General features: G+C 39.2%; 1 protein-coding gene across 1 annotated transcript in view; it reads left to right on the forward strand.

Moving 5' to 3' along the window:
* Positions 1-2,662: 2,662 nt before the first annotated feature.
* LOC131574372 (ankyrin repeat and fibronectin type-III domain-containing protein 1-like) overlaps positions 2,663-22,791 on the forward strand; it is a gene marked incomplete at both ends in the record, with an annotated part of 37,886 nt that continues 17,757 nt past the window's right edge. The window contains 5 exons of the mRNA XM_058828815.1: positions 2,663-2,873; positions 6,718-6,912; positions 8,891-9,004; positions 21,474-21,571; positions 22,181-22,271. Of these exons, the coding sequence (XP_058684798.1) occupies positions 2,663-2,873; positions 6,718-6,912; positions 8,891-9,004; positions 21,474-21,571; positions 22,181-22,271 (709 nt within the window). The remainder of the gene's footprint in view (positions 2,874-6,717; positions 6,913-8,890; positions 9,005-21,473; positions 21,572-22,180; positions 22,272-22,791) is intronic.

A 22,791-nucleotide genomic window follows, 5' to 3' on the forward strand; every position in this document is an offset into this window, starting at 1 on the left:
TAGAAAAAGAACTTGAAATGGATGTTAAGAGTGATGAAATGAATGTTGTTTAGAATGCTGATATAGAAGAATTGGTGAATGTATTTCTAGTGGAAGGTGTCCCTGTGGCAGGCTGTTGGCACAAGTTGATCTTTAAGGTCCCTTCCAGCCCAAACCTTTCTGTGGTTTTCTGATTTTACATTTCTAATAATTTCTATGAAAAAGAAACCTATCAGTTCACAATTCTTCATCTTAATAATGAAGTTACACAGATTGAAGAGCACAGCTTTCTTTTTCCTCTGTACTTCAAACATCAGTGCTCTCTGTTAATTTTGAGTTATAATACAGTGACATACAGCTGTTAAATCAATATCACTGTTAAGTGGAGCTGAAGACATACAGAAGTATCAGAATCATACCAATAATTAAAATATTTTGTAATTATAATGTAATTATGATTACTTAAAAGGCTTTTCATTTCTAGCAAGATAACTTCATCCCTTTAGGCAAAACACCAGAATAAGAGTAAGGTCTCTGATATCAAGATTATAAATGTTTTACATAAGCAAGACAGGAGATATGTGGAGCTACTGGAATGATAAGAAATATTCCTGCATTGCAGTAAAATTTTCTGACATTTTTGAAGTTTTATAATATAATAAGGGAAATATATGCTGTCTTCTAAAGTTTTCTGGACATGTGTTCTCACTAATGACAGTGCATGTCCTTACAAACAATTTTTATCTTGAACAGAGGAGTTGATAAATAATGACAAATAGAGCTGCTTACCATTCAACTATCCTTTTTTCTGAGATTTTTATCTTGTACCTGGAGTGTGGTCAAAGTATTTGGTTATAAAATTAAACCTGAATCTCACCATCTGGAGAAAAGTCTAAACCCAAGAATGTGACAGAGCCCCATCATTAGCACTGATGATTAACTCATATCTTTTATTCTGCACAGAAACCTACAGAAAAAAATAAACCTACAGAAAAAACATTTCTCTAACATGAACTGTTCTGTACTTCAGTGTCTCCAAGGTCGATTCCCAAGTCAGAACTACTGTCCCAAATTTGCTTTATTGCTGCACAGCTCATCTCATCCTTAGATCATTATCTTAACATAAGTATCCCATTTCTTTATATTGGCAGTTTGGGGTAAAGGGCATCTTATGTACATTTGTCTTCCTGTTTTGCTGATGCCCAATATTCAGCACAGATGGGGTCTGCACCAAAAGTTTTAGGTAGCATCACCTTTGCAATTTCTTAGTGTGGTACCAATATTTCACGTGAAAAGAGCAGACCAGAAGATCCCTGTCAGGCCTGAAAATTTCTGAAGACACTTTTTAAGTCATGCACATTTAAGAAAAGCCCCTGGAGAACTGATCAGATTCCATGGTGGAGCTGGGGACTGCAGTTTCCAGAGCTGCTTGGAAACCTAATCCATGTGTTTTATGAGGAGACAAAAGATGTTCCAGCAGGTCAGTGTTGCTTCACCGAGAGCAAACTTGGACACAGATATGCCAAATAAAACTATATCAATTTAAAAAAGAAAATGAAGTTTTAGAGTGGTTGAAGTGACTTCTAATCACAGTGGAAAATGGTTTCAATTCAATATTTATTTCATAGAATAAAGAGTGCATTCTGTGATGAGAATTTTCTCAGTGCTCCCTGCCTGTGGTTTTGGGACACAGGGAGCTGGTTTATTCTGCGTATCCAAATCTGTGCTCTGAGCCCTCCTTGCCTTGCTGGGCCTCCTGCTCCTGCTAATTCATTCCAAAGAGGGAAAAACCCTATCAGGTAATTATGGCAATGGGACACTGGGAGAGAATTTAAAGAATCTTGGCAAATAACTTGGAGTTACTGCAGGCTCCAGAAGGATGTTCTCATAAAAGAAACCTGCAGGCCCTGCTACTCTCCTGCACCTGCTTCTCCCCAGCTCAATTAAGAAACAACAGGGGCCTTTGTGTTGTGCCATTCTTTTATCTCCTTGACATTGGTAAGGAAAAGGTTCAGTGGTTCTTCCTGCCTCAGACTTGGTGCCATGAAAGTTCCTGGGTTTGATTGCTGCTGCTCAGACATGCACACTGGGCAGTCCAATTTTTCAGACACATTTCTTCTTCTGTTTTTAAGGACTATAAATTTCAAGGTTATTTCTAGTTACAACTTAAATGCAATAACACAGGCACCTAGAAATAACTGAGGTGGTAGAATGAACATGCTGGCTCACACAGGAACTGGGAGGGGATTTCTGCAAAATTGCTTGTTTGATTTGGATTTTCATCACCTGATTGTAGTTTTCTTGAAAGTTTGAGTTTGAAAAACTCAGTAGTCCAAGGCTCTGCCAAAACTGTAGTGTATCACCCAGCTTCACACTGCAAACAAAATGTTGCTGATAGAGTTTGATTACAGAGCAGATGTCTGCAGAAGGATGTGTTTGTTCCATATGGTTTAAATCTCACTTGAATCTTCCCACATACCTGAAGCAATTTCAAGCACTTCAGGGGTAGACCAAGCTCAATTCTGCTGCAACCATTTGCCATGCTTCAAGCTGAGCCTAACTTGGGGCAGAAGGAGCAATATTTTATTTTGAGAAGCAATCTCACAAAACAAAAATTTTCTCTATTTTTATAGCACTAATATATGAAAAGTTTTACTAAATTTCTGTCTTTATTGACACACAGAATTTTCAGTGCAATGAAGCTATGTTTGAGGCTGTAGAGCAGCAGGACCTGGATGCTGTTCAGATTCTTCTTTATCAATACACCCTGGAGGAACTGGACCTGAACACACCAAACAGCGAGGGACTCACTCCTTTGGATATTGCCATTTTGACAAACAACATCCCCATTGCCAGGACCCTTCTACACGTTGGGGCAAAGGAAAGCCCACACTGTAAGTAAAGAGCACAAATTGACTTAGATACTTGCTTGCATGAGATCAATTCTGCTGTTGCTAGGGAAAATCAATTACAGGGCACACAAAAATTGTCTGGTTTTATTGTAGGGATGATTATAACAAGAGTGCTGGAGGATGTTTGCAGCAATATCTGCTCATTGGATGTGTGCTCAGTAGATCTTTTTTGTTCTCTGTCTCATATACACCAATTAATGAACCAGGTTGAGCTTCTAATGTGATTAACACAGGGGCAGCTGGGTTAATAGCAATTTTGAGAAAAAAATCCTTAAAAATGTGGCAACAGGACCTCAGGGATTCAAAGATCCTGGTCTGAAATGTAGAGTTTGTCATCAAAAATGAAAGGATGATGGGTTGTCTAGACTTTGCTTTATTTTGATTATCTTTTTGATTTTGGCTATGCTGCCTTCAGGAGGCCAGTTGTGTGGAAATCTATCACTTCCATTCCCCACAGACCCCTTACTACTGATCTTCAGATGGCCTAAAATCCCACTTAAATGAGAATTTCAAAGTTCTACAGAACCAGAGAAAATCTAAACGCAAAACAGACCTTCTCACTTTACTGGAATACCAATATTGCTTGTAACTACATATTGTAGTTATAAAACTTCTTTGTATTCCTTCATGGGCCTTTTTATGCCCAGTTTGTGGGTTGGAGAGTGACTTACCAACCCAATTAATCAACCATATACCATGACACAAACTCTGACGCCTTACGTGGGTCTAAAAATACCCCGATGTAAGAGAATTTGTTTTAAGCTGTCAATGCCTATATTTAGGACATTCCCAGCAAGGCTATAATGAGACTGTGTTTGAGGGGTTCAGCCACTGCAGAGTCTGCCATTAATTTGAAGTTAGTTAAATTAACAACATTTAGTGCTGGCGTGTCAATCTCAGTGCTCCAGGAAATTGCACCTTGAGGCTACTAACATTGCCAGTTTTTTCACTGGAGAGTGTGTGTGCATGTGCATGTTGAGTTTTTTTGCCAGACCTTCAGTGTTGGTACACCTTTATTGCTTTTCTATATCCACAGCACTTATATTATCATTTATTCTGGCCTCCTTTAACCTTCCCTGGAGATTTTTGCATAGTGTAGCTGCTCAGTGAAAAGAGTTTTTTAGTTTTATATTTATTTGTTTATTTTTCTGTCATGGTTCATGACTGAGGCTTTAAAAAAAAGTGTGACAGCATTTAGAGTACATGATTGACTGCTGAAGCAACATTCATTAACCATGACAAATCTAGAGGAAAACACAGTCTTGAGTGTTCTAAACAGCAGTAAAAAAGACTAAACTAATTTTTCATTGACCTCATCTGTAAATAAATGCAGTCTGATGGCAAGCAGGGGCAATCATAAATTAGTATTCATTTCCTGTAATTAATGCAAACATGCCTATGAACACAGAGAATATGAATATATAACCACTTCATTTCCATTTCAAAATATAGCCACCAAATTTCCACTTCACTTATCTTGATTTTTAGTTTTTCTGATTGAAATAACGGATGAAGCATTCTCGGTAAAACGCAAACAATCTTTTTGTTTGGGCTTCTTACCTGAAGGATTTGCAGGGGCTGAGAGCAAAATACAAAACTTTATTTTCAGCCCTCAAAACAAAGGTTCACAGCATCTTTGTGCGTGGCTTCACTCTTGTGGAACTGAGTCACTTTCTGTTTTCTCCAGACTTTCTGCTCTGCTTTCCATACTCAACCAACCCTGTTCAAGTTAAATCCTGTTTGTATCATCTCAGGGCTGCAGGAACGTGGTCCAGCACCCAGCAGGAGTATTTTCATTTCTCTCTGGTGGATAATTGAGCAACATTTCCACAGGCTGAATGGGAGGGTAAAATCCTGACTCACCTGGTTTTGGGACTGGACGCAGCATCTCTTAATGTGATTACAAGTGTACAGCACAGAGCTGGGAGAAGGCAAAATAGAGGAATTCCTTATTCTGAGTGCACACAAAAAGCTTCCTTCATGGAAAAACCTTTTCTCTTCCACTGTATATATTAGCTGTAGTCATCCAGCTGAAATCTCATTATAGCTTCTAATCTAACTCTGTAGAAAAGAGGATCTGGAGGACAGACAGCTTCCATCTGTATCACCTGGATTTCTGCCTGGAGCAGCAGCAGATAAAGCAATAGATAGTAAAACTAGGATCTTCATTTCCACATGGAACTCAGATTTTATAAATCTCAACAGGAACCCAACATCTTTTAAAAACAAAATAACTAAGATCGGAGAGTACAGCATTTAAAATACTAATTTAGCTGGGGAAAAGACAAAGTTTTGTCTTTTCAGCTACTATTATGAAACTGTATATGATTAAATATATTCATGGTTTGGTTTGTTTATGTTAACCCAAATAAAAATAAGATTAAAATTTCTACTGGCTGATTGGACACGTTTCCAAGACTCAACAAATGTGGATCTGAACCTTGATTAAACAGATAGAGACAGATCCTTTGTCAGAACTTGAACCGATGCCAATTCTCAACCACCTGAAGCTCTGGCACATAAAATCTCCTTCCTCAGTCCTGTTGTGCTATCAGATGTGTTGCATGTTTATTGTAGGCATGGATCCAGGAAATCCTATCACCTCTGGCCTCCCAGTAAACAACAGTTCAGAGGATACCAGCAGGTTCCAGGGAGCCTGGCCATATGTCCCTGATGTCCATATGAGGAATGATCAAACTTAAGAAGGATGGCTTCAAGCCAGCTTCTGGAAGCAAAGTCTTAGAGACAAACATTCTTCAAAAACAACCCTTTGGATGTCAGAGGTGTTGAGTAATTCTTTGCTCTCCTGTGGCTACAAAGATCCCAGGGCACTTTTCACATCAGTAGGGTTATTCTTAGATTCTGCTAAACTCTGGCTGTCATACAGTTACAGGAGACAGAGGCAAAAGTTAAAATGAGAGGCTCAGGCTGGATAAAACAAACACCTTTTTCACTATAGGGACAGTGAAGCAGTGGAACAGTCTCCATCCATCCTGGGAAGTTTTCGAATCAGACTGGATAATGCCTTCAGTAACTCAGTCTGACTTCCTGTCTGAGCCTGTTTTGAAGAGGAGTCATCCAGAAAGGGTCCTTTCCAATCTAATTTGTCCCATATGGTCCCAGTTTGGAAATAGCACATTCATATCCACATATATATTTGCTCCTCTGGTGTTTTGGTGTCAAAAACCTGCCAGTCTTGGTGCTCTATAGTAGTACACATGTGTACTTCTTTGAAAGCAAAGCACTGGGAGATCCCAAGTCAGAATACAATTTAATAGGAAAATTAAAATGAATGCAATCATACAGCAACACTTCCAGAGTCAGAATACAACCTGACACCCTCTTTGTCGGGGTGTTGGTACAGTCCCATTAAATGGTGGCTGCAGTAATCCTGGAGTGACAGATGTGCTTCTGGTGAAGCAATGATCCTGTAGAAGGGTGTAGTTTTCCTCTGAAGATCCAGTGGTGATGCAGATGGGTCCAGTCTTCCTCTGGGAATCCAGTGGGGAAAGGCTGACTGCGGTGTTGTGAGTCTCAGATTATATCCAGGTAGGAATGCTTGGCTCCTGCCCCTGGGTGGAGCATCCCACAATGGGATGATGGAATTTTATCAGTCCTGCAGTGAGACTCAATGGCTCATTCACAGAAAATATCCCCCTGGAGGGAGGATGGGTCATGGAAGAGATAAAGAACACTGCCACATCTGGTTTTAACAGTTCATGAAGATGGTGATAGAATACATACTTTTGGGTACATTTTACATCGTAACCTATTTTGACCACCAAAATTTTGCTGAGCACTTCCTATTTCCCCCTTTTCCTGGAAGTTGAGACCGTGGAGAGCAGGTCTACACACCTGAGCACGCTGGTGCAGGAGGCCCAACAGAGAGTGGCAGAATTGTCAGCGCAAGCAGTGAGTGAAGGGCTGGGCATGGAGAGCACCGAGAGGGAAAAGCAGCTCAAGGGCTGGGAGTGGAGGGCCAGGCTCTACCAGCGCATGAAGGCCGGCTACGAGCATGCCCGTGAGTATGTTGCCTTTTTCTCAACCTGGAAATGAAACTCAAGGTAATTTTGGTAAGGAGGTAAAAGAAGAGGATGTTTATTTGAAGGCCTTCGGGGGCAGTTATGGAACGATGTCCACAAAAGCCCATCCCTACAGGGATGAGTACATTTTTATAGGTTTTAGGAAATTAACATAATGGATAAAAAGCACCAATTAGGAGGACAAGTGATGCAATTCCCGCCCAGGTCAAGCCCCTTCTCTGGAGTTCCCCCATCGGCACTAGCTGTGCTCTGTCCAAGAAAATGTATCTTGGAACATTGTTCTCAACCTTGGTTCTCAGGAAGAAACAAGATAGTGCTGGGTCTCTGCACCTCCCAGGGCTTGGAGCTCTGGAATTTGTTTTGTCTTTCTGCTTAAGGAAGGGCTCTGGAAAAGTACTGGGAAAACTACTGACACAATAGGCTACAGAGCTACAGGTAGGTGTGTGAAGAATACAGAGAACATTTAAAAGGAAAAAAGGCAAAAACCAAAGGCATCAAGTACAGGGAAACAGCAGAATTCCAGGCAGGAATCTGCAGCTGAGAGCCCTCTCCAAAGATGCTGATTCTCACAGCACTGCTGTGGAGCAGGAGGGGGTTGGCATGGGGAAACTGAGGCACAAAGGTGAAATGGCCTTTCCAAGAGGGAGAAGGAAATGGGTTTAGAACAATCTGAGAGCAACAAGGACAGCTCCTTAGACTGCATAACATTAATAAGACATCCAACATCCCAATTCTTTGTTCAGGATGTGATGATTGTGCCCTGCTTATCTCTACTCCTGGATCTCATTTAACATGTTTAGAATTTAAAACAGGATGCTATAAAACAACATACAAATAGGCAGGAAGAGGGATGGGGACATTGGCCTTTTCTCTGGTGTAATTTGATTATTTTTCAAAAGAACTTACTATTTTGGAATGGGATTGTTCTAAATATTTGATCAGGATGGGAAAATTCATTTTGCACCTAAGTATTGTGAAAATTTAACCTTAGTTTTGGTAAGCACTAATCTTAATCTTGGTACCCATTTCATCACCACAGCCACAAACTGAGTCACTTTAAACAGCTGTACAAGTGAATCTGTATCCAAATTAAATGGGAATTTGGGCCCAAATGAAGGACTAAGCAGGCCTGGATTTTTTTGTGGATCTTTTAGCTCTAGCCTATGTGATGAAATACAATCATTGCTATTAACATTTTTACAACTATCTTTATATAAATGTACTTACAAATAATTTTCTCAAATTTATTGTATGCTAAGGTTATTTCTTCAAGACATGTAGTGCTCCTCCTCTTGGATACTAAATACAGGAAAAGAAATGTAGTGAAAGTTAATATACTGATTTTTTTAATCAATCCCAGCAGTAAGTCATGACATTTTGTGTTTGATTTCTGAATTGAGTCTGATTGATAATTCTGTAAATTAAGCTTTTTTTTCCCTCCTTTTCTTTTTTTAAACAAAAATGTTGGGCCTCAATTGACAGCTGCATTTTGGAACTATTACACTGAAAGAAGTGTGGAAGTTGTAATTTTTGAATCCAAATAACATAAAAATGTTTTCTGTTTTTTGATAAATTTCAGTTTGTTAGTGAAACCATAAAGGTTTCATTAGCTCTTTGTGTTTTTTTCCTTTCTGTCTCCTCCTATTCACCCAAAGAGATTCATAGGGTCTTTTCATTGACATAATTAGCATGAATCTGTTTTATTGGGTTACATATATGCAGGAAGATATTTTTAACCAAAAAGGAGCCAAAAACCATGATGGAAACAAATGGTGTCTGCAGGATATTGTTAGCAGGGGCACTAATTAAAATGCTCAAAAGGCAGAAAACACAAACACCTACAACCCAAAGCTCACAATTGCAGGGTGATTTTCAGTGGGTTCTTTGAAGGCACAGGAACATTGTTTGAATAGGATTTGTTGTGCTGAAGAGCTGATGTTTTCTCTTCTCTCCCAGGAGCCCCCGAGGCGCCAACCAATGTCTGTCTCATGGTAACGAGCAGTACATCACTCACTGTCACCTTCCAAGAACCCCTCAGTGTCAACTCAGCTGTGGTGACCAAGTATAAAGGTATTGGATTTAGACATCTTTCAGTCCCCTTAACAAAGTATAAAAATTTGAGGGCTAAGTGGCAAAGGTATTTATCTACAAGAGATTGTATTATGATGCAAGTAGTGTTTAAATGTAATTATTTTCCCAGTAAACAGACATAGAAGTGGAATTTTCTTGAAAGATTACCCAAGGACAAAATTTTTATTTAAAAAAAATAATAATAAAAAAAAAATTAACGAAAAGTTTTCTCCATGAGTGCTTTGAAGAAGTTTGCTTGACTCACTGTGGTTAAGACATCAGCTCAATGACTGGGTTGAGATGAGCAGTTACAAAACACAAACTAACTTTTGGTGCCTGTGGGCTCCTGAAACCATGTGTATCCTTGTAAAAGCCAAACCCACACCACCATTCCTTAAAGGAATGCCTCTGGAAGCTGAAACTTCTGGCAGAGGCATCATACAGCCCAATTAATTAGCTATTCCAGGGTTGCCACATCATTCTTGGAAGAGTGATACATTTGGGGTGGCACCAGTTAGCTGCAAAGTGCAATGAATAAGAAAATGCTTTCATCTGAATAGCCCTGTTGAATAGAGATGGTTTTAAAACAGAATTTCTGTTCCACAGGAAATTCCAACATTAAGAAAAAAAGCAAGTTTTATTGAAGATTAGAACAAAAATGAGAATTTTTAAAATTTCCTGTTTAAAGGAACTTTCAGGTTTTCTACAATCTTTGGAACAGTAAGTTCTTCAGTATTAAGCACAGCAATCCACAGCCTCAGCTTCCAGTGGGAACAAGAATCCTCCCATGGGCCAAGGGACTGGGGATCTGAAGCCTCCTTGGTCCTGCCCAGGGGAGTCAAGGAGTGGGGGCCTGAAAATCTTCTCAGCTGTTTCCCCCAGTTTCTCCCTTCATGCTTCCTGCTGTGTTTGTTTCTTTGTATTAATCATTGAGAACTCCTTTCCGAGGTGCCTAAACCCAAAATTTCCATACTCACCTCCAGAACCCTCCTGGCTGTGTGGTGGGGAGTTGATTTGTGTTTCCATGGGTGTGTGTCCCAGAGATGGTTCCAGCAGGAGAGGTTCAGGAGGACCCTGTCCCCCAAGGGTCCAGCAGCTCCTGGAGCCCTTCCAAAGGTGGGACATGCAGTGCACAGGCTCCACTGGCATCAGCACAAGCCCCCAAAGCACTACAGAAGCTTATTTTGGAAAAGGAACGTTCTTTCTTTCCTCCTCCTGCTTCTGGTCACAGATTCCACTCATCACTGGCTGCGCCCAGCAAAACAGTTTTTCACATTCTATGAAAAAACCCAAGCTCCCAGACACCACTGAGGCCATCAAAGTGATAATGCCCTGATAGCCTCAGTAGAAGGAAAATTACTGTATTACACCAAGTCAGCTGTGCAGTGCTGCAGGAAGTGTGATTTTCAAAAACATCAAAGCCCTTTAGAAGCCTAAATCTAATTTTCAGCAATGGGTTGTGTTGCCAGGAAACTAAATTTCATTTAAGAGCTTCCCACTGCCTGATTTACTTGTGAAAACAATACTTGGGCTCCTAAAACACCAAACTTCTCTAGCAAATATCAGACTGTTCTTTGTAATAGTTGTATTTTAAATAACTCTGAAACATTGTCCACCCCCTAATTATAATGATTCTTGGTATTTTCACTGGAAAAAAACAACCAAACAGAGCTAATTTTAAAAAATAATTTTCTGAAGGTTGCAGTATTTTTCTCTTGGGTATTCATTTGGGGTGAGCCTGGTTTGTACCATGTCAGTGGTGTCCTGTTTTTGATAAACACAGCATTCAAAGAAATTTAATCCAACCTGACCTAACTTTCTGATCAGACCAGGTAGCCCTGCCCTGTATGCTGAACTACCTTCACTTGGGATCATTTTATGTTTTATCAAGTTGACAGTTAGTCTTGCCAGAATATTCTTTTTAAATCCTTTGTCCCAGGAGACTTGCATATTTATGGTTAGATAAAAAGAAAGATCATTAATAGCTCCTTTTGGTGACTTTCAGGAATTAATTAAGCACTGTTTGTAGAATTGTTTATTACATTATGGAGTGAGATTCTTTGTGCTACTTTGAGGGGTCATAAAATGAACCTTTCAAATGATCACTTGCAAGAATGATTAGAACCAGCTAGCAATTACCAGCCCTGAAAGGAGAGCTTGATAACAAAGTGTGAGGATCTTTTTAGTCAGATATATAAACCTCCTGTCCAGAAAATCATCAAAGAATTTTGCTAATTCAGGAACAAAACAGAAAAAAAAAAAAAAAATAGAAAAAAGGCTGTTAAGGTGTTTGGGGTTTTTTTCCCTCAATACTTTACTATTTCTTTTTCTAAGCAAATTAAAATTCAGGAGCATTTGCAACAGTGTTTAGGGAATACCTACTCATTAACAGAAACTAACAATGTTCTTTTCTCTGGATCTGAACTATAGGGAATAAAAACTGACATCAATTTTGTTCAGTTTAGTTTAGTTCCCTAAAAACAGTGAAAAACTTCCAATTCCATTTTTCCCATGTCATCTTTCTTTTTTTTCTTTTTTTTTTTTCCTTTTTTTTAATATATTTTTTTCCAAAGCTTTATTTTATTCCAAATGCCTTTTAGAAACTGAGCTTGGAACATTACCTAACTGTCTGCTGTTTTCCTGTGTGTGATCTTTTCCCTTGTTAGCTGTATAACTTACAAATAATCATACAGGAGAATAATACTTTGCACTCACTCTCTAACCACTAAAACCATCTCACTTCATTAGGAGATTTAATTTTAACCACACACGGTGAATGGGTATTGACTTTGGTGTCCCAGCTGGATGGCAGCTCAGTGGCTGCATTCTGTTCAGCCATTGCTTTAAGGAGCCAGAGTATTCTTTACTTCCTTTCCTGGATTGTTGTTTAATGTTGCAGGCACCATCCTAATGGCTCCCTTCAGTTTCCCTCTGGAGAAGGCTGCAGTGTGGTGGTGGCTGACATGAAATGATTCCTAAGTATATTGTAACTTAGTAAAGTGTTTTGAGGCTGGAAGCAGACAGGCATGACATAAATCAATAATAAAAGTAATAATCTGCTCCATGCTAGAGAAAGATTCAAAGCCAGAGACACCTCACCCCAGCCAGTTTTAGGAAGGATGTGAAGCATCACTGTAATATTGAGGAAAAAAAAAACCCTGTCCTTGGCTAATTGTGCCCTAGAACCAAACCTCACATCCCACCATGGAAGTATTTAGGACCTGCTTTAGTTTTACATCTTTGAAAACGCAATCAAAACGTTCCACGTTTACACATAAAACAACTTGCCACAGTTGGAAGCCAGGGAGAGCTTTGTGTTTGTAGCAGCACACTGGTACTGCAGGATGTTTTGTTGTCCCAGAGGACACCACTGAAACCATCTCGATGAACAATTCCCCAGAGCAGCATAACCCAGACAGACAGACAGCACTCAGCTCCCAGGAGCATCCCACTAGGGACCAGCAGCAAGTGCTGCAAAGCTTTTTTTCAGGGCTGTTCTTTTTCACTAATCAGCCTTTCTAGGGTTCACATGTTCCCCACAACACATACACATAAAGAGAGCAGGTTTTTTCAAAGGAAAAAAATTAGAAGTAATGTTAAGTAATTTTTTCTTACCTTTTTTTTTTCCTGTGGATTTAAAACCTGCTTATTATTTTGCATTTACAGTGAATAAGTACAGATAAACTTCCTCTTACTGCATGATTTTTTTTCATCTATTTCTCATCAGAAGTAGCCATAATAATGCTGTGATCCCAAAGTATAGAATAAGGAAGAAAAATGGACATAGTGCTGATCACTACCTACTGGAAAGGATCACCATGCAATGAAAAATCTCTGTTTATATTTTATTTACAATTTTTAAACAAACATCTATATTCCCTTTTGAAGAAAAAAAATGAAACAGCTTGTATAACCCAAGTTGAGCTAATTTATTTTAGAGCCTGGAACTATTTATGTTTGAAGAGAGAAGAAGAAAGACATGTTTGATGTAGCAAACAAAGCTAATCTTCTCTGTTTGGTTGTAGCTGTGGATGCCAAGTTATTTCCCAGATAGTGATGCTGAGCTGTCTAGGCCACTTTAGCCCTTTTTACCTTTTTGTTTAGTTTGGTATTTTAGGAGAGTATTTCATGTTTGTCAGAACTTCCCAGCTGCCTTCCAGGATTTTTTTTGGATGGAGAGAAGATTTTTAATTTCAGTCAGCATAGCTCTTTAAAACACAAAACAAAACAAAACAGATTGGCTTAGATCAGAAAATAAGGAGTTATGTTTTGCTTAAATTTTGAGAAAAGGTCATTCCCTGACTCCCATCTTCCAAAACACTTTGTGGTCCATTTCAGAATTTTTTTTGAATGAGAATAATTTTAATTGTCTTTGAGTCACTGTTTCAGTCCTGGCTGGATATGCAGTGCACCCAGGATGTTGCTGTCACACAGCTGCATGAAATGGGTCCCAGTCCAGAACAGCACAGCAGAATTTGCTGTTGTCATTGGGAGTCTCAGCCAAAGGATGGGTGGAGCTGCCTTTGCACCAAGGTCAGCACCTGTGCTCAGGAATCAGGAGCCAGGGGCTGTTTGAGACCTGTTCAAAAGAAACCTGAATCTGGGATTCTCAGCTGGCTTCTCTCCAGGTCAATGGAAAATTTATGTTAAAGATTTCAGTGTGAAAAACTTCCAAAACTTCACAGGAGTGATCTGTACATTTTGATTGTGATTCTGCATGTTCTGTTCTTGAGGGTATTCCTTTCACAAATAATCTCATCATTTTGTGTGGGCTTCTGCTTGCCCCCATGGGCACATCAAAAATTGGCCTTCTATATTTGACCAAGTCTGGATTTGTTCCATAGCAGGTTCCCTGCAGTGATCCTCAAAGACCTAAATATTCAGATATATTGCTATATTTCTATATAGATACCTATATGTATCTTTCTCCACTTTGGTGGCAACTGTCTGCTCACACAGCAGTGTCAGAGTGGAAAGCTGCAAGCCTGTGCTTTCTTTGACTTCTAGAAGAACCCTGGTTATGGAGATGAATGCTTGTGCACACGAATCTTATGAAAACAAAGTGCTTTAACAATAATACCTCTGTCTCTCTAAAGCAGATGCTGTGTCACTGCTTGATTCTGGTCCAGTCCATAGTGGAATTGAGCAGCATTCTGCACTTCATCTTGAAACCCTTTCCACTTATCATTCAAAGTTTCTTTGTATGTTTTGAAACTCGTTCTTTCTTTCCTTAAAACAGTTCTTGCTCCATTAAAAGAAAAGAGAATACATTTCTTTGTAAGACATTTGAATTTATCCTGCTGAATAGGTGTGGTCTGATATTTTTTACAGTAGTTCATTTATGCCATTTTATTAGGTCTCCCGGGCACTTTATTTGCACGTTACATTTTGGTAGCTAACAGGACTGTGCAATTTGACTTCTATTTTTATGCCTAGCCAGTACAGAAATGTATAAAAGTTAAAACAAACCTTTCTATTTCTAGCTCCTGTCAATGTCTGTAGTATGCGCTGGACTTAACATAAAATTTAAGACCTTCTATTATTTAAGTTTGTTATGTATTTAAAATCACCTTTGAACATGAATCACATATTAAGTGATGGTGTAATTAACGAATGTAGCTAATCAAACACCGGTTACTCAGCTGAATCATTCTTTCCTCCTGCTTTGTGTTTTATATGGATTTTGAACAGCAGCTCAGGATGAATAGCTCTGAGAAAACCCAGACATACAGACTCTACTTTTGTCTGCCTTGGTTTTTAAGGAAAAAGGCTTGTATCATGATGTTGTTGAATTTTTTACACTGCTTTGTCTTTTACATTTGCTTTGACTTAGCAAATCAGTAAGTTTTGGGGGATTTTTTTGTTGTTTGCATGTGGCTGTTACAGCTTCCAGTTCATAGGCATGGCATAGAAGAGGTGAATTCCATGTAGTCAGTGGCAGGACTGGGACTCCAGACCTTCAGCTTCTGTCTTGAAGGAGGTCCATGATTTAGCAGGTATTTTGATTAATGGATTTGGGAATGAAGACTCATTGAAGACTTCAACAAAACCAGAATGTCTTCAAAGGGTTTATGGCAAAGTTTCCCTGCTCACAGCTTCATCTTAAGTCTTCTCTGGCCTTATCATGGACTTTCCTGGACCACTGAAGAGCATCAAAGGTCTGGGTCTTATTTTCCTCCCCAGTCAAAGCCTGATCCTGTTCCAGTAATCAGATCTGACCCCCAGAGCTGATGCATGTCTGTAAATTTGGAATCAGGTTCTGGGATCTGCTGCAAGCTCCTGATTTGTGTATCGAGCATCGAGTGCAGGGTTTGCTGCTTCCATGCACGAGTGCCCAGTTAGTTCAGGCATGAACACCCATCAGTTTGTGCATGAGCACCCAGTTCATTTACTGAACACCCATGGCTCAGCCATGAGCTCCCTCTTAACCCATGTCTGAGCTCAGTCAGATCTCACCTGAGCACCCAGCTGGCTCACTCCTGAGCACAGTGATGGGCATGGATGGAAGGTTCCAGTAGCCAGGGAAGGAGTGGGAGGTCAGGAGAGGCCGTGGGCTGCACACAACTGGCCTGGCCTGGCTCAGTGTGATGGAGAACCCAGCATGGAGTGAGAGCCACAGCAGAGAGAAGGGAGGCTGACAGCAGGAAAGGGGCAGGATAAGTGGATTAAGCTCAGTCTAGTAAGGATGGGGGGAAGGTGTTCACTTAAATGCTGGGGTTTTTTAATTATATTTACTTTCTTCTCACTTGTAACGAATTATTAGAAATTTGTGTTACTTGGCAATAAATTAAATTAAGTAAAAACTCCTCAAATCAAGGCTGTTTTGCCTGCAACACCTGCCTGCATGGCTAGGGAAGGTGAAAGCTCTTTAAGTTATTGTACAGATTAGTCAATAAAGAAATAAAGGCCTTAATATGGTTAATCAACACCTATGCAGAAAAATCCCTCTTTATACCACAGAACCAGAGGACAAGGAGTGGAATCCCCTTAAACAGGTAACTTGAATTAGTGTCTGTGTATTTTCTTCCTTTGCTCCCCACACTGTGCAGTGCTCTGCCTCCTACATTGAGACAGATTTACTTTTTTGTGTGCATTATCCCAGCTGCTCATTATTAATTAGATTTTAATGTCATGCTTTGGGACGAAGCTGAGCCTGCCCCGTGTGCACTTCACACCAACAATTGGTCCTTGCATGTGGGAGCTTCCCCCCAGCTCTGGCTGCACAGATCACAGGAGAACAACATTCCCACTGGGAGGGGAAGCTTGCAGAATCCAAGCCAAGCTTTTCTGGGATGTGAAGCCTCTGCATAAGAACCCCATTTATTCTCCAGTCTCATCTCACAGTCCTAACACATGCTCTCTCCCACTTTTCCTTCCACAGTGGGATATGTTTGTCATTTTAGGGCTGAGAAACAAATCTTGGCTGTTATTACAATCCATTGTTGATTTCTAACCACTGGCCCATATTGGAAGGCTGAATGTGCACCCACATGGCACATTTTCTTAGTTATTTATAAAATGTTAATAAGAAATGTCATTTTCACTAACAGAGGAAAAAATTTCCTTCTTGTTCTGAAATAGCTGGTCTTATTGCAAACAGATAAAGAATTGCTGGGATTTAGAAAATGCTAATCAAATACTTCAGAAAAAAGATCTTTTTTTTTTTTTAATACATATATTCTCTTGGTGAGAATTTTATTAAAATTTCAGTTAAAATAGTGTCTTATAAATCATTTCTATAATGCAGACTTGCTTTAAGATGAACTAGTGAAACCATGATCAAGCAAAGATGTGTCTTTGGCACCTAGCCTGCTGTCATAATGGTTCCCATAAATGTCAAGACATAAAATAGAGTATTCTGGCCTGGGTCAAAGGAACATCCAGAAACAGGGCCACAAGAAAGGTAATTTAAAATCATTGGTTATTATTAGCAGGTGCAAAAGCAAAGGAACCCAGAGCGGTTGGGAAGAAGATTTACTGCAAATAAAGTATTTGATTATTAAAAAAAAATCTCTGAAATAAGAATTGTGAAGATTTATAACCATGGAAGTTCCAAATGAAGATGTTCTCTCTAGGAATAGTCTAGAGATGCTTTTCTTGGTGTTCTGTCTTGCACTGTCCTGTTATGCTGAGAGGCCCTCAAACCCTGCTGCAGCTCTTTCCCACCACACCACAGCAGGGCTTTGTTTGCCTCAGGTGGGCACAGAGCTGCTTTTTTACATCTTTTTTCATTCCTCTTCAGCTTTACTGACGCTTCTACTAACCCAGTACAAAGAGCCTTGGATAAGTTTACAGAAATAACTGAAATGATAGATAAGATCCAAAATAATGAACACTAGTATTTAGAACAGTTTGGAGCTCAGGTTTTAATTTAAGCTGTACCTGGAAATGCAAGTCCCAGGGCATGACTGTGTTTTAACTTCTGTGTTTGCACAAACTGCTCAGTGCCAAACATTTGTTTTTTCCTAATGGAAGCATTATGCTGTCAATAGTCCCTACAGCTGGTATGACTTGTCTTTCTCCTATCATTGGAGGATTTCCAAACATGAGAGAGGCATAAACACAGCCTGAACTGAAAATCTGGTTCAAAATTGGGTTCCTTTCTTAAATCAGGCTGGAAAGAATGCTTGAAAACAGCAAGGAGGAGCTGACCAAATACTGCAAACAGTTCTCCATCAGAGCTGGTGATGCTCTACACCAACAGATTCCTGCTTTCCACTAATGTTCAGGTCTCTCCACTTGTTTGATAAGTATTTGTTTATTGTCTTTCATCCTGATTTTATTCATATGAATGGCAGTGTTTTATGTCCTTGAATCCAGTTGCTAAGACATTATGAGAGCAAATGATTAATTTTTTTCGTCAAGATAAGCAAGCAGAAAAAGTTGGCATGAAGTGGTTTCTGGTGGTGCTCTCTGTCAGTTTCATATTTCAAAGAAAGCTAATAAATAACAAAATTATTTGTTTGGAAACACCAGAAAAGGCAAGGAAAAACAAATGTCAAGACAAGAAACAAATTCTACTGTGGCTCAGGCTATTTGCTCCACTCAGGAGAAGAAGGTGCTTTCCTGAATAAATCTACAATAGGGTCAGGAAGTGTTTTGTGTCTTCCCTTTGTCCATCTCTCTGATAAGCTGTTAAAGGCATGATCAGTGTAAGAGAAAGATTGTGACTGGAAAAGAAACAGGTGAAAATAAACTTCTCCCTTTATTTTAAAGTGAGTGAATTGAGTATTAAAAAAAAAAAAGAAAAAAAAAAGAAAAAAAAAAACTTGGCCACGAGTAAGTTACATAACTTAAGCCAGTCTAAAATTATGTGCCAGCAATTTACATGAGTTTTATGTAACTGTTTATACTGCTGTTTATTTAAAAATTACTACTTATCTTGGCGACCGCAGCAACACATCGTGCATTTGCTAGCTCTGGAATACAGGGCACCTTCATTAAAACACATAGTCACCAATATATTAAACACACAAAAAAGCCCTGCTCTGACATAACATGAAGTGTCAGATGGAAAGCCGCAACAGCAAAGACATTCAGCGTTCACAACAAAGCAGCCCTTTGGGGTGTTCAGAACAGGACTGGAACATGCTCCATCCTTAATTCACCCAACAGCTCTCAGGTCCTTTACAGTACAGTTGGTGCAGTCTACAAGACCAGCTCCTGTTCCTGGGCTCTCATAAAGGACCCTCTTCATCCTCAGCTTTCTCTGCTTGAGCGTGTTTATAATTCAGCATTTACACGCTGAGGTGAGGCAGCCTTTTGTTCTTCCTTAAAGTCCCAAGGACTCCAGCGTGACACAAGTGGTCGGTAATTTCTGTTTGCTCTCTCCCAGCACTCACTCTTCACAAAGGAGGCAAAGATTTAGCTGAATCTTCATGATGGGTTGCTCATGCACAAATTACATAATTTTTAGGCCCAGATCCACCAGCAGGGTAAGACCATGGGTGAGAGGATTTGTATTGGTACCAGGAAGAGCTGCAGATATCCCACAAAACCAGGCAATGGGAACAACACTGCCCTCATACCTGGATTCTGCCCTTGTTTTGGGGCCTGTTGACTGAACCAGGTGCTCCACCCCTCCCTACTTCATTTTCACTTCTGTAAAATAGGAAAACTGGTATCCATGTCTTCCTAGGAGCCAAATGAATCAGTATAGCAGAATATTATATATTATTTTCAGATGACCATTACAGTAGAGAGCTGAAAACTGGCAATGCAGAGGAGGAGATATAAACTGAAGTGATAAATTATTTCTGTCGATCTGCATTTCTTTAAAGCAGTATCATGTCATCTTCTCACTTGAATCAGTAAAATCACAGGAGGAAAAAAGTTTGTTAAAATTATAGGCAAGCAAGAAAATTCCAAAACTTGTTATGAGTTTCTTTATGACAGATATACTTTGAAATGAGGGGGAAAAGAAGGCACTTTTCCAACACAGCTGTTGAAAAAATATTTATTTTTCAGTTATGGAAATTTTTATTGAAACGGGGAGACGGGTTTTTTTTCCAAAAGTGAGTTTTTAAATAAATATATTTGATAATTAAGTTTTGAGTAACTTTGGATACACCATCTTGTTAGGTAAATATCCTTTAAAAGGAGGGTTCTGAAGCATGATAACCATAACCTGGTCCACAGGCCAATATCATAATCCCGTGTTTCAATTCCATGGGGCTCAGCCACCACCGGCTATTTATTTATTTCTTTTATTTGTGTAAGCTTAAATAAATTTAAATACGCCTCTTGAAGTACCAGTTTATATCTGGGAAGCCTCCAGTCCATGGAACAGTTAAAAATTTGGGAAGATCAAAAGCCTCTTAGAGCTACTTCTCTCACCCTTAGCTTTTGCTTTGTGCTGCCTGAAGTGTGACCCAAGCTCTGCCCCTCTCCTGGAGCAGGACACTCAGGCATGCCTGAGGAAGGATTTGCTGCAGAATTCATCCTGAGTGACATGATTCATGCTTGACATGAATCCCTGAAAAGAAAAAAATGGTGTCTGAAGTGACTGCAAGCCTGTTGACAACACATTCAGCAGTTTGAGCAGGGTTTCTCCTTCTGGTTTCTCCTTCTGGGAAACAGAAAACACGTCTTAAGTCTGCAGCATTTGTACAGTGTCTGCAGTGATTGAATACAAGTGGAGTTAGAAACCTTGAAAATCACAGTTTACAATGGAAAGTCTGACAGGCCATCAAGTTCAATGTTACCTTTAAGTATTCCTATAATTAAACTGTCAACAAAACCCTACAATATGGTGCTGCAACAGTCTCTACATTTTCCTACTAATGTGCAGAGATAGCTTCCACTGAAGGTGGCAGTAATTAGGTATTTAAAACCCGTGGAAAACTAGAAAAATACACAGTGAAAGAAATTCAAAGAGAATATAAAAAACTAATCTTTTCATTGCAGCAAACACAAAACTGTTGCAGAGCATGCTGTGCATTCACAAACTGCAATCATAGAAAGGGAGCGATTAGGGGAGAAGGGAAAAATGAGTTGTGCTATTGATACTTGGCTGTTTCAGAAAAATGTGCTGGCAGTTAAATGTTGTATACACTGAACAAGAAATTCTCTGAAGCCATTTTCTTTTAACGTGAAAATACCAGCATGACACTGCCAGAAGATGAAAATTACACGTGTTTAAATTAGAATACCTATATTCTCTGATCTATTCTAAATTATCAACTCCAATATATATAATGAATATACAAATAAAGTATCTAAAAAATATTCTGCAGACAGGTTTTAGGAAATAAAGGAAAGCTTTATATTGAATTATTAAGTGTAAATCTAAGAAATTAATGAGATTTCTCAGTTTCTACCATAGAATAATTCAAGAGATTAATTTCACTATGGTTTTGATAGGTTTTCCTGGAAATTTGAATCTGAAGGTACAAGTCATTAAATCCCAGAGGTATGACTCCAGGATTAACCGGGATGGCATCTCTCATTAATAAGGATTAATTTAAGAAAAAAAGGCTGGTTTCCAGCCTTCAGCCATCTGTTCCTCACTTGCACATATTCTTTTTTTTCAAATGATCCAGTAGTATTTCATGGTCTGCTCAATACTGTTTTATGTGCACAATAATTTTTACAAGTAGTGAGGAAGAGTATGGACAGCGGGCACTAACAGGTCCAATTCCTTCATCTTCTCTTTTCCACTATTTGTGTTTTTAAAAGGAAATTGTTCAAATGAGGACAGTGGTGACTCAAAGTAATTTGTATTGCAGTCTATTTTTAAGTATTCTTTCCTGAAAAGCTTTTGAACAATATTTTGGTTTTGTCTCCCATACACAGACATATAATTTAATTACTAGGTATTTGCTATTCATTACTGTTAAACATGACTTTTAATATCCACATGGACTGGGAAACTGCCAGGAGAAAAGTTAATCTGTGAGTGATTCAAGCCCTTTGATTTCTTTGCTTGGACTGGTACCTGACTTGATTTTCTCCTACTGTTTGTTTCTAGTGGAATGGAGTTCTTCAGAAGACTTTTCTCCTTTGGCTGGTGAAATAATTATGGATAATCTTCACTCTTTGAGGTGCTCCATCACAGGTCTCAGGACGGTGAGTTCCAGAGGACTCATTTAGACCTTCATGGCCCAGTCCCCACAGTGACACAAAGACAGGAGAATTTGCATCACCACCCCTTGGAAATCACTGCAGAGCCTTTCCTGTAGCAACACGTTCCAGTGATTGAGCACAGCATGTCTGGCAGCCATAATCCAAAAGTTGCAAAGGAATAGAACCATTTTTTGAGATATCATTCTCGGGAGAAATTGGAAAAGCCTGGAGCAAAAGCTGATGTTTTCTGGATCATGAGATAATCAGTGCAGATCAAAGGCTCTTGAGAAATCTAGACCTGACTCTGATGACCCATACCTCAAATAACATTTTCTCTTCTCCTTCTTCCAGAAATGCACATGTTGATGGCAGTCATTCTCATTTTTGTTATTTGTCTTTCTCTATCTCTTTTACACCAAACAGAACTGGGTCTCAAACCTTATCCTCAAATTTTTGTAGTTGGTTTCAATCTATCATGGTGCATTTAAATTACTAAAGCTATTTTAATTTCTCACTGAAACAAAAAATCATTGTGAGCCACTGCTTTGCAGTTGTTACAGCCGAGGTTTTGAATCCAGTGACAGTTTTGACTCCAGTTGTTTCCATTTGCAGGGCCAGAGATATTGTGTCCGTGTCTCAGCATACAACGTGAGAGGATGGGGACCTCCACGCAAATCCACTCCTGAATATGCTTCACCTTCAAGTAGGTTGGGTTTGTCTGCCCTCCCATTTTGCTAAGTGATATTGGAGTTCACAATGTAATTGTCATGTCATCTACAAGTGAAGTAAATAATAAGACTCAACTCCTTCCAAACGCCAAAAAATGAGCAAAATAATTTATGTATATTTATGTCTTAGCTTTTATTCTTCTTCAGTCCTTTGACAGAAAATTGTTTCTAGTCATTAACACTTTTAAAAATCAGAACTAGTTTAATCTTTATTTCTGTTAGGAGGGTTCTGATGTATGGAACTTCATTTATCCATACATGAATGGATCAAAACCCGATTCTGAGCTGCTAGAAGTAAAACATTTACATGTATCCCATGTAGTTTTATGTTTTACCTTGTAGCATTACAGATCCATTCACTGGACCATTCTTACAGCATCCTGTACATAAAATTCTCCAGTGTGGACACACATGGTGGTAGGATGTAGCCTGTAAATGTTCCAGAAATGTCCAAAAGCCTTTCTTCCTTTTCCACTCTTCAACAGGTCTTCTCAG

This window comes from Poecile atricapillus, unplaced genomic scaffold (genome assembly GCF_030490865.1).
Source record: "Poecile atricapillus isolate bPoeAtr1 unplaced genomic scaffold, bPoeAtr1.hap1 scaffold_275, whole genome shotgun sequence".
Lineage (NCBI taxonomy): Eukaryota > Metazoa > Chordata > Aves > Passeriformes > Paridae > Poecile > Poecile atricapillus.